This window comes from Dendrobates tinctorius, unplaced genomic scaffold (genome assembly GCF_039654945.1).
Source record: "Dendrobates tinctorius isolate UK_male_01 unplaced genomic scaffold, ASM3965494v1 ptg000016l, whole genome shotgun sequence".
Lineage (NCBI taxonomy): Eukaryota > Metazoa > Chordata > Amphibia > Anura > Dendrobatidae > Dendrobates > Dendrobates tinctorius.
Genome location: NW_027361684.1, coordinates 56,202,501 through 56,215,101, shown reverse-complemented (window position 1 = coordinate 56,215,101; position 12,601 = coordinate 56,202,501). Strand labels below are relative to the sequence as shown.

The 12,601-nt window shown below is 42.8% G+C and overlaps 1 protein-coding gene across 4 annotated transcripts in view; it reads right to left on the bottom strand.

The window, feature by feature from the left end:
• Positions 1–12,601, bottom strand: part of PHKA2 (phosphorylase kinase regulatory subunit alpha 2) — a 124,394-nt gene that overhangs the window by 28,656 nt on the left and 83,137 nt on the right. For all 4 annotated transcript variants that reach the window (XM_073565883.1, XM_073565886.1, XM_073565884.1 and 1 more), the window contains 3 exons: positions 10,309–10,453; positions 7,401–7,479; positions 4,516–4,691 (listed from right to left, as the gene is read on the bottom strand). In XM_073565883.1, coding sequence (XP_073421984.1) covers positions 4,516–4,691; positions 7,401–7,479; positions 10,309–10,453 — 400 coding nt within the window. The remainder of the gene's footprint in view (positions 1–4,515; positions 4,692–7,400; positions 7,480–10,308; positions 10,454–12,601) is intronic.

The window sequence follows — 12,601 nt, the reverse complement described above, 5'->3', positions numbered from 1 at the left end:
CAGATTTGTAATTAGATTACAATCGTCAGATTTAATCGCAAGGGGGAGCGAGACCTAACTCTGTAGCTCACAACACAATCAATTATTGTATTCTGAACCTTTACTGTGTATGTTTACTGCTACACACATATATATATAGCTAATATATAAAGCTCAATGTGTGTATGTATGTGTGTATGTCCGAGATTGGCATCCGCACCGTTGCAGCTAAAGCCACAAAATTTGGCACAGTCACACGTCTGGACCCCGAGAGCGTCATAGGCTATGTTGTGAGGTGAAATTTTAACCCCGCGCGTTCCAATTCACCAAACAATTCTGCCCCTATCTACATAATGGGGAAAAAGTGAAAGGAAAAGTGTTGGAGGCAAATTGACAGCTGCCAGATGTGAACAAGGGGGACTGAAAGAATGAGAGCGATGTCAACAAAGAGTATATACCGCACAGTTGCTAAGGTGGGGCCCTGACATGGGATACTCGCCACACAAGGGGATATGAACACACACACAAAATGCGCCACACACTACCACGTGCTTCAACACATATACCACCCTCAGCACACATTTCACCACACATACACCAACCTCGCCACATAAAAGTCGAAACACAAAAGTCGCCACTCAAAACTCGCCACACTGTCCCAGAGCTGTTTAACAGATGAAAAAAGATCTGTGATTGGTTGCTATCAGCAACAGTTTTCTTTGTAGACAGTTGTGGTAACTGAGGCCTATTATTCTTATCATTTCTATGGTGTTATCGTCCTTCTGTAAAGCTGGAAATAACACAATTTATTATCGTGCCAACACAGACCACCCTCTGACACAGACTGCAGGGGGAGCCCAGTATCACACAGGATAGGATTAGATACACAGCTCAGCAGTCAGTATCACACAGGATAGGATTAGACACACAGCTCAGCAGTCAGTATCACACAGGAGATGATTAGACACATGGCTCAGCAGTCAGTATCACACAGGATAGGATTAGATACACGGCTGAGCAGTCAGTAACACACATTATAGGATTAGGTACACAGCTCAGCAGTCAGTATCACACAGGATATTATTAGATGCACAGCTCAGCAGTCAGTATCACACAGGATAGAATTAGATACACAGCTCAGCACACAGTATATCCTATCCTGTGTGATACAGTCTGCTGAGCTGTGTATCTAATCCTCTCATGTGTGATACTGACTGCTGAGCCATGTATCTAATCCTATCCTGTGTGATACTGACTGCTGAGCCGTGTATCTAATACTATTCTGTGTGATACTGTGTGCTGAGCTGCGTATCTAATCCTATCCTGTGTGATACTGTCTGCTGAGCCGTGTATCTATTCCTATCTTGTGTGATGCTGACTGCTGAGTGGCCATCATTACTTTAGGAAATGAAGGTCAGTCAGTCCGAAAAATTGGTAAAACTTTGAAAGTGCCCCAAGTGCAGTGGCAAAAACCATCAAGCGCTACAAAGAAACTGTCTCACATGAGGACCGCCCCAGGAAAGGAACACCAATAGTCACCTCTGCTGCGGAGGATAAATTCATCCGAGTCACCAGCCTCAGAAATCGCAGGTTAACAGCAGCTCAGATTAGAGACCAGGTCAATGCCACACAGAGTTCTAGCAGCAGACACATCTCTACAACAACTGTTAAGAGGAGACTTTGTGCAGCAGGCCTTCATGGTAAAATAGCTGCTAGGAAACCACTGCTAAGGACAGGCAACAAGCAGAAGAGACTTGTTTGGGCTAAAGAACACAAGGAATGGACATTAGACCAGTGGAAATCTGTGCTTTGGTCTGATGAGTCCAAATTTGAGATCTTTGGTTCCAACCACCGTGTCTTTGTGCGACGCAGAAAAGGTGAACGGATGGACTCTACATGCCTGGTTCCCACTGTGAAGCATGGAGGAGGAGGTGTGATGGCGTGGGGGTGCTTTGCTGGTGACACGGTGACACTGTTGGGGATTTATTCAAAATTGAAGGCATACTGAACCAGGATGGCTACCACAGCATCTTGCAGCGGCATGCTATTCCATCCGGTTTGCGTTTAGTTGGACCATCATTTATTTTTCAACAGGACAATGACCCCAAACACACCTCCAGGCTGTGTAAGGGCTATTTGACCAAGAGGGAGAGTGATGGGGTGCTACGCCAGTTGACCTGGCCTCCACAGTCACCAGACCTGAACCCAATCGAGATGGTTTGGGGTGAGCTGGACCGCAGAGTGAAGGCAAAATGGCCAACAAGTGTTAAGCATCTCTGGGAACTCCTTCAAGACTGTTGGAAGACCATTTCCGGTGACTACCTCTTGAAGCTCATCAAGAGAATGTCAAGAGTGTGCAAAGCAGTAATCAAAGCAAAAGGTGGCTACTTTGAAGAACCTAGAATATAAGACATAGTTTCAGTTGTTTCACACTTTTTTGTTAATTATATAATTCCACATGTGTTAATTCATAGTTTTGATGCCTTCAGAGTGAATCCACAATTTTCATTGTCATAAAAATAACGAAAACTCTTTGAATGAAAAGGTGTGTCCAAACTTTTGGTCTGTACTGTGTGTGTATATATATATATATATATATATATATATATATATATATATATATATATATATATATATATATATATATATATATATATATATATATATATCCCCTTCTTCCTTGCATGATGATCTAGTCTGGTCCTCAGCTCTTCTCCGTAGGAATCTTCATGAGGACTAACGAGACTAAATTTACATACTAGGGAGGTCATACCTCAGGAATGGAGAGCAGCAGGGCCAAAGGTAAAAACAGAACAGATTCTGAAGAACAGTGACATTTAGACAAGGTATAAATATTACATGTAAATGACTGTGGCAGATCCACTTAACTGTATGTCTTTCCTGGGGATTCGGAGTTGAGCCCGCTTGACACACGGCAGATACCAGTTGTGCTATAAGGGGGTTTTATACATAGCGATATCGCTAAAGCATGACCGATTTGGTGACGCAGCAGCGATATCGCTACATGTGATACTTACCTCCGACCGGCTTCCCCGCTGTCTATCGCTGATCGCGCAGCTCCATTTCTCGTCGGGCGCTTCCTGTAGCCACTGACGAGCGACGCGTGGACGCGGCGGGAGGACGTCAGGATCGCCGCGTCTGAAAGGTGAGTAACGACCGCTGCTGCGTCGCTACGTCGCTGTGAGGTCTGCCTGTTTGGCAGCTCACTAGCGACCATTCAGCGATGCACCAGCGATCCTGACCGGGTCGTATCGCGGTCGGGATCGCTGGTGCATCGCTAAAAGTAAAGGGGCCTATACAGTCGGTATAAGTCTGTAACAGCAGCAAGTGGATCAGAGCTCTGATAACTGCTGTTTAACCTCTTCACCTCCGAGCCTGTATTCACCTGCCGGAACAGGCCAAATTTTACAATTACTCTGTTTTTAAAAATACCCTTTTTTTCCAAATAAAATGTTTGCATTGCTGTATTTTGAGAGCTATAATTATTTTGATTGTTTTTTTTTCCAATTTTAAGGAGGTAGAATGATAAAAAAAAACAGCAATTCAGGAATTGTTTTTTTCGTTTTGTTTTTTTATGCCGTTCACCATATGGTAAAATTGATAAGGCAGCTTTATTCTTCGGGTCAGTACAATTACATAGATACCACATTTCTATACATTTTTTTTTTCAGTTTTGCTGATTTTACACAAAAACTGTTCTATAGCAAAAAAAAAAAGAATTGTTATTGCAGCACTATATTCTGAGCGCTACGGTATATCTTTTTTATTTCTCCGCTGAAAGAGCTGTATTACGTTTTCCGCTCTACCATTTTTGTTAACATTTGTCATTTGATCATGATTTATTCCACTTTTTTGGCTGTATGATGAAAAATCATATTTGCCATGTTTTTTTAAAACAATTTTTACAGAGAATTCACTGAAGGAATAAATATAAAGTGACAGGTTTATAGTTCTGGTCGTTTCAGTTGCAGAGATACCAAATATATGTATGTCATTATAAAAATGACAAATGTCAATTTTTATTTTATTTTTTTAATGTAGTATTTTTTTTTTAAGTATTTTTACAATTTTTTTTTTTTTTTTTTTACTTGAAGTTTAAATCAACCTCTAAGTAATAAAAAAATATGTTTTTGCCATACCCGTGTTCATAAAAGTCCAGCCTATCAAAATCTAAAATTAATTAATATGGTAAACTTCAAAAAGAGAACATAAAATACTAAAAAAAAATCTAAACAGAATAAATCTTTCAAGTTTGGGAGCTGCGGTAATCGTTCTGTCCTGGAGAAACATATTTCTATCGCATTTTTACCATACAATAAATGCTGTAATAATTACATTTTTCACCATATCATCCTACTTCGGTTTTTTTCCCATTTTGCATTACACTGTATACTAAATGAATGAGGTCATGAAAAACTACAAGTCGTCCCCCAAAACGAAAATTTTTCTGGGACTTAGGGGTTTAAAAAACATGCCCATCTCTGCTCAAATCTTCCGCCATTCCCTGCTTTTTACCATTCTCACTGTTGTCCCCTTGAAATCCTCCTAGCTCATACTCGTAGTCATTGTCTGGACTATAATAGCCTTCACTACTTTCTTCCAAAAGCTTTTCATCACAGTCAGAATCCAGGAAACTTAGGTGAGTGAAAAATGATGTAGTGAGAAACTCTGATAACGGGCCTTGCTTTACTCTGAGAAGAAAGAAGGGTAACAGATTAGATCACGGAAATCATATGTTTCATGTATCTCACAATATATCTTAGCTTAAGGGAGCTTTTCTTTTTCAGGTTGCAGTCTTTATAAAAAAAAAATAAAAAATAAAAAAAAACCATGAGCTTTCCTCACTCTCCCCAGGTTCAGTGCCGCAGTTGTCGGGGTCTGTTATTGTTTGCGGTACAGTCAGACGGGAGCAGCAGAGACTCCATGCTGGACCCGGGGAGGGTAAGTAAAGAGAGTTTGTTTTTGAACAACATATTTATATATGTGTATTCATAACCATGATTTTTTTTGTCAACACACCATCTAAGTATCTTATGGGACGTTTGTCCCAACTAAGATTTGTTTTATCTGAAAACTTCAAGGTTACTAGTAAAGAAAATCCACAGGAAACATCTTTTGACTACGTGCCCAAAGTTTATCAAGGAGTTTTTGGAGCAGAAACTGAGTGAAAACTCTCCAAATGTTCCTCAGAAATGCCTCAAAAACTTGAAGTTTCCCCTCCAAAAACTCAGCAAAATGACTGTGTTCACATACCCTAAAGGGGCACTTTACTGAGCTCATGAGGCTTTCAATAGGAATTCTTACTCAGAATAATGATGGCATATTGATTAGTTATAGTAAGAATGCCCAGACCGGCTTTAGGCTCCTGACCCAAATTCACGAGTCTCATATGAGTCAGGAGACCTGTGGCTGCTCCAGCTATGACATATGGATATTTGGTCTGTGAATGTGGAAACCATCCTCAGGGATCACCCACGTGGTAGAATTTTGGCCGGTATTCTGTATAACATTTGTAAACCAAAACCAGGAGTGAATCCCAAACATTGAGGTGCAAACCTTTCCATTATACTTTCTCTGTAGGTTCCACTCCAGGTTTTGGCTAAGGGTATGTGCACATGCTGCAGATTCTGCTGCGGATCCGCAGCGGTTTTGGCCCTGCGGGTCTGCAGCAGATTCTGCTGCGTTGTACAGTACCTTTATTTCCTATGGAAATAAAAAACGCAGTGCACATGCTGGGGATTTTTCCGCGCTAATTTGCTGCGGGTTACAATCTGCAGCATGTCAATTCTTTGTGCGGATTTCGCTGCGGTTTCCTACCTTCACCATTGTGAGGTGAGAAACCGCAGGGCAAAACCACAGGCTAATCCGCAGGGAGAAATCCGCAGCACCTAAAAACTACGTGGGCACATAGCCTTAGGGTATGTGCACACGGTGCAGATTCTAGTGCAGTTCTGCAGCAGATTTGGCCCTGCAGAACTGCAGCAGAACTGCAAGTGATGTACAGTACCATTTAAGGCTATGTAAAACAAAAAACGCTGTGCACATGCTGCAGATTTTTCCGCGCTGATTTGGTGCAGATTTAAAACTGCAGCATGTCACTTCTTTTGTGCAGTTCTGCAGCAGTTTTTCATCTGCTCCATTATAGAAATCTGCAGGTGAAAACTGCAGGGGAAATCCGCACAAAAACTGCACTAAATCTGCACTAAATCTGCAAGTAAAACGCAGGTCATATTACCTGCATATTTAGCAAAATCTGTGTGGAAAATTCCACAGCAGAATCCGCACCGTGTGCACATAGCCTTACTAATAATGATGCAGAACAGTTACCAAAATACTGTTATGTATGTAATGAAGCCCGACAGGATTCTGACTATTAATATCACTAACTTGATGTCTAGAATAAAAGGCACTAATGAAAGTATACCAACCAAGTGAACTGGTGAGCATTGTCTTTCAGGCTGCTGCATTTTACTTAGCTCTATGGACTCTGTTCTGGTGTTTGCGATCAGCAGCGGGATTTATATTGAGCAGTACAAACTGAGCAGATTGGCAGACATTTGTGTAGGAATAGCTTTGGGAAAATTGCATTTTATTCATTGAAATCACTGGAGTTTGTGAGTCCAGTGGGCGGTCCGAGTGAGTGATTGACAATCTTCCCGGTATGTCTGAGCATGCATAGATAGCTGTCAATTACCGATTAGGACCTCCCACTGGACTCATATAAACACCAGGGATTTCAATGAATAAAATACAAGTTATACTGAATCTTTTCCAACAAACCTATATATTATCCAGCTCAGCTTCTCCTTCTCTCTGCCATGCTGTCTATATCCCTCTGTATAAACAATGTAACAGGTTCCCTTAAACATTGCTGGCTTATTAAACATGGAGACTCCAATGCAAAGTTCCTTTATACACACACATATTATAATATATATATATATATATATATATATATATATATATATATATATATATACACATACATATACACACACGCACTGTACTGTATATATGAAGCATATTTTTTAATTTGTTATTGCATCATGAAAATGCTACAATACATTTTTTGGGTGGTCTATCTTATAGGAATAAGTTTTATTTTTTTGCATCTTTTTCCTATAATACATTAAAAAGGTGGCACCGCTAGAGCAAGCTGTTTTTGGGAGAAAGGCAAAATGCACCAATGAAAAAACTCTGTGACATTAGTAAAGTCTTTAATATTTTCCTATTGACTTACAACGTACATCGTGCTCATGCACAGTGATGAGCAGATCCAAATCTTATTTGTGAGTTCAAAAAATTAGAAATTTACAGAGTGCCATTGAAAAAGCAATAAAAGAACCGAGCAATTCATATTTTATCACATTCTACTCATATTCGGATCATATCTTACATACCTGGCACCTCCTAAGTATCCATCCTCAAGTTTTCTAATTGTAGAGATAATAGCCGGATCTATGTCTGTGCCATCCTCATCTGAAATACAAATTATGTGGATAGTACCGTGTGCTAGAAAAATCCGTACTAAGGCCGGTTTCACATTTGCGTTTCAGGGCGCAGCGATGGCCTGCGCACGGCCGCCGCTAAGCCCCGCCCCCTGCCGCGCCTCCGCGGGTAGCTCCGCCTATCGGCGCATGACGATGCATGCGTCTTGCGTCCCCTATATTTATCACTGGGGACGCAGGCCGTGCGCAGTATGCGTTTGGCGGCGCATGCGTCCTTTTGACGGTGCGCCGACCAGCGCCAAACGCAACCTGTTTGGGCGCGACAGGGGGCGGGGCTTAGCGGCGGCCGTGCGCAGGCCGTCGCTGCGCCCTGAAACCCAAATGTGAAACCGGCCTAACAAAGTGTCTGCAATATATCCTTATACATATCGTAGTATCAGTTTCACTACACCATTTTCCTTTCTGATATCTTAAAAGTTGCTGCAGTTTTTATGATCTCATTGATTAAGAAATCCAGACTGGCATTTCTGCATCTGATAGCCTTTAGAATAGGGTCATAACAGGTGGAGCCACAGCGGAAAATCCTTAACACAGTACCAGTGTTGTGGATAGGATTTTATGAAATCTTATCCACGCAGTATGTAACTAACAAATGGAAGTGACGGTCAGTCTTCTGACATTAATAATCCAGCAAGGAGTAGTTAACATCCGTAGCTTGTTGATCACTACAGTGAATTTTCACCGCAGATTTCCCCTTTGCACTACATTCATGATTTGCTTTTTCTTAAAGAGATTGTCCACTACTTTTACACTGATGACCTATCCTTAGGAAAAATCATCAATGTCTGATTGGCTGGGGTCCGACACCCCCACCAATCAGCTGTTCTCGTTATTGATGGCGGCAGCTGCCGATTGGATGTACCGTATATACTCGTGTATAAGCCGACCCGTGTATAAGCCGACCACCCTAATTTTGTCACAAAAAACTGGGAAAACTACTGCCCTTATAATGCTGCACAGTGTGCGGCCCCTTACAATGATGCACAGTTATTAGTGGCCCCTTATAATGCTGCACAGTGAGTGGCCCCTTACAATGATGCACAGTTATTAGTGGCCCCTTATAATGCTGCTGCCTCAACTAAAAAAAAACCTATATACTCACTTCGTCCCTGCTGCTGCAGCTCCTCAGCGTTGCCGGCTCTGCACAGTGAATGTTCAGGCAGAGGGCGCCTGCTAAGTACGTCATGGCGCCCTCTGACCTTCATGTCACTGCCAGAGGAAGCAAGACAGCAGAGCGACGCGCAGCGGTGGAACGGGGGACAGGTGAATATGGCTCCCTCCGCTATACTCACCTCTCCTAGCATGTCTCTTGCAGCCCCCATGCTTATTCCATCTTCTCAGCACTGTTCTTCCTGCTTTCAGCGGTCACGTGGTGCCGCTCATTACATATGCGCATATGTAATGAGCGGCACCACGTGACCGCTGAAAGCAGGAACAACAGCGCCGGCCGACCCCCCCGTATATGACTCGCGTATAAGCTGAGAGGGGGACTTTCAGCCTAAAAAAATGGGCTGAATATCTCGGCTTATACGCGAGTATATACGGTACTTACTTGCAGAGCTGGTCGTCTACTTGTAGTGCTCGGGCTTGGTGCTGCACATCCCCCTCTTATTCAAATCAATAGCAGGCGGATGTGTAGTACCCTGCGGTGGCCACTACAAGTAGAAGACCAGCTCCGCAAGAAAGTACTACCAGCTGGCAGCCGCCACCAATGCCAGCTGATCAGCGGGGGTGTGGGTGTCAGACTCCGGCCAATCAAACATTGATGATTTATCCTAAGGATAAGCCATTAATGTAAAAGTAGTGGACAACCTCTTTAAGGACACATTCTAAAAACTAAGAAATATTTGAAGCAATTTAGGCTACGTTCACATGTAGCAGAACTCTCGCGGAAGTTACCGCGAGAATTCTGGAATTCTATTCCGCGGGAAAATCGCATTTTAAATTCCCGCGACTTTCCCGCAGAAAAACTAGCAATTTGCAAGCGTAATTAGCTTGCAGAATGCTAGCATTTTCCAAGCGATCTGTAGCATCGCTTGGAGAACTGATTGACAGGTTGGTCACACTCGTCAAACACAGTGTTTGACAAGTGTGACCAACTTTTTACTATTGATGCTGCCTATGCAGCATCAGTAGTAAAAGATAAAATGTAAAAAAAATAATAAAAAAAATATTGTTATTCTCACCTTCCGGCGTCCCGCGCAGCCTTCCCGCCTCTTTCCACGCTCCCGGTCCCAGTAATCGTTTGCGCGAATGACCGCGAGACATCGCGCTCCCGCGAGATTGCGACGTCATCGCGGTCATTCTCGCAAAGGATTACTGGGACTGGAAGATGCCGGGAGTGTGGAGAGAGGCGGGAAAGCTGCGCGGGATGCCGGAAGGTGAGAATAACAATATTTTTTATTTTAATTCTATTTTTTACAGGGATATCGCACCCAAAGCCCGGAGGACAGTCTCCTCTCCTCCGGACCGTGGGTACAGCCACATGCGTAAAGTAAGCAGAACAATGCATAACTATGTGGGCGGAATTGCCGCGTTTCTGCTAAATTAATGAGCATGCTGCGTTTTTTACCGCGAAGAGATTCCACCGCGGAAAAAAACACAGCATTAGCACAGCATTGCATGGGATGCTTATTTTACGCGTTTTTGTGGCAAAATCGCGCGTTTAAAACCGCCGCGAAAATGCGAAAAAACCGCGACGTGTGAACTCAGCCTAACTCTTTAATACCTGAACATAGTGAAACTGAAGACTCAAGTGACTGCATGGCATGAAAGTGCTGTAGAAAGAAGTGTTAATTACTTAGCATGGAGTGAGTGATGGGGAAGGTGAGTGTCGGTCTGCCTGTCATCCTCCAGCATGAAGTCAGGTATGCCAGCTCAGTCCGGAGCATCTCAACAATCATCTTGCTGTCCAAGGCCAGGTAGAAGTGGTGCTGATCTGTAAACTAGACGGAGAACGCAGAGATCATGGAAGTCAATGCCAAGCAAACAGGATCATGGGGTGCATAAAAATAGGTCTGGATACACATGATGAGAGCATTATACTGCCACTGTGCAAATCCCTGGTTAGACCGCACATGGAGTACTGTGTAAAGTTTTGGGCACCGGTGCTCAGGAGGGATATCATGAAATTAGAGAGAGTACAAAGGAGGGCAACAAAATTAAGAAAGGGGATGGGGGAACTACAATACCCAGAGAGATTAGCAAAATTAGGATTATTTAGTCTAGAAAAAAGACGACTGTGGGGCGATCTAATAACCATGTAAAAGTTTATAAGGGGACAATGCAAATATCTGTCCGAGGATCTGTTTACACCAAGGTGACGGTCACAAGGGGGCATTCTCTGCGTCTGGAGGAGAGAAGGATTTTCCAACAACATAGAAGAGGATTCTTTACTGTTAGGGCAGTGAGAATCTGGAATTCCTTGCCTGAGGAGGTGTTGATGGCGAATTCAGTCGAGGGGTTCAAAAGAGGCTTGGTTGTCATCATGGAGCGTAACAATGTTGTATCTTACAGTGATTAGGTTCTTTAGAAGGACGCAGATCTGGGGATTTATTCTGATGGAATATAGGCTGAACTGAATGGACAAATGTCTTTTTTCGGCCTTGCTAACTATGTTACTATGTAATGTATATAAAACAAGAGGGGATTATAGGGAGAAAAATGGGAAGCGCAAGCTTCTAAGTGTAGCAGTTAGTTATCAAAGGTATATGCTCAGTGTGAATACACTCACCTATTTGGTGTCTTGAGATACTGCATGTAGATCTGTATGTAATGTATGTGTAAGTACTCAATTTGTTTCAATTTATCATATTTCAAAATTAGTATATTTGTTCCTAGGATACATTTGCAAATGGTACTAAGAGTGCAGCAGGTTGAGGCACCGTATCCAACTGCAAAACCTTCAGGTTAGTTGGGGGTTTTAGAGGCTGCTGTTTTAAACACAATCAGTTCCCATGACCTAAATCATGTCCACTAATATAGAATAAATTGAGATAAAAACCACATGGTCATGGCGTATATGGAATAAATCAAGACAAAACCACCAATCATGGCGTATTCACGGTGCCATTAGCTGCCTAAACATCTCCAAATGACTCCAAAAGTTTGTCTGTGTTCACTTATGTGTTGGACGCAAAGTGTAAAAGATCTTCTTTGTTACTACACTCACATAATATTTAAAAATATTTCAAATTCACAAAGTGGACGCTTCCTGGACAGAGAACAGCAAATGTATTCTGCAGTGAATGAAGCACAGAAAAATATGATACACAAAAGAGATAATATAAATATAGCTTCCAGTGTAAAAGATAAATACATTATATAACTTTATACATTTAGAGGGGTTTTCACGTAAAAACAAGTCATCACTTAACCACAGTATGATAACTTGCGGATCGGTGTGTGTGTCAAATTGCTGGGATCTGCACTGATTAGTGGATCAGATAATTTGTATCCACCAACGGGCACTTATATCCAAGTTATAACACGGAACAGCAGTCGGACCCCCAATCACCACTCCATTCATTCTTTATGGAGTTGCTGGAAAAAGCTTAACATGGCACTCGGCTGCCCCATGTGTAATAAATGAAGTAGTAGTCGAGCATCGCACACTGGACTCCATTCTAATGGTGATAAAAATTCTCTGTTCTAACGATCGGTGAGGTTCCCAGTTTGTCGGACCCCCACTGATCAGTAAAGGGCATGTCACACTAAGAGATATCGCTAGCAATATCGCTATAACTTGTGACGGTATAACGATATTGCTAGCGATATCGCTATGTGTGATACTTACCTACAACCCGCTCCCCCGCTGCTTATCGCTGATCGCGCGAGAACAGGCTGGACTGTTTCTCGTCGTCAGCTTCCTGCTGGGCTTCCTGCTGTGTCGACGAGCGACGCGTGGAGCCGGGCGGGAGGACGTCAGGATCGCCTCGTCTGACAGGTAAGTAGCGACCCCCGTCCCCAGCGATGTCGCTGGTGAGATCTGCCTGTGTGGCAGCTCACTAGCGACCACTTAGCGATGCACCAGTGATCCTGACCGCGTCATATCGCTGGTCGGGATCGCTGGTGCATCGCTAAGTGTGACAGTA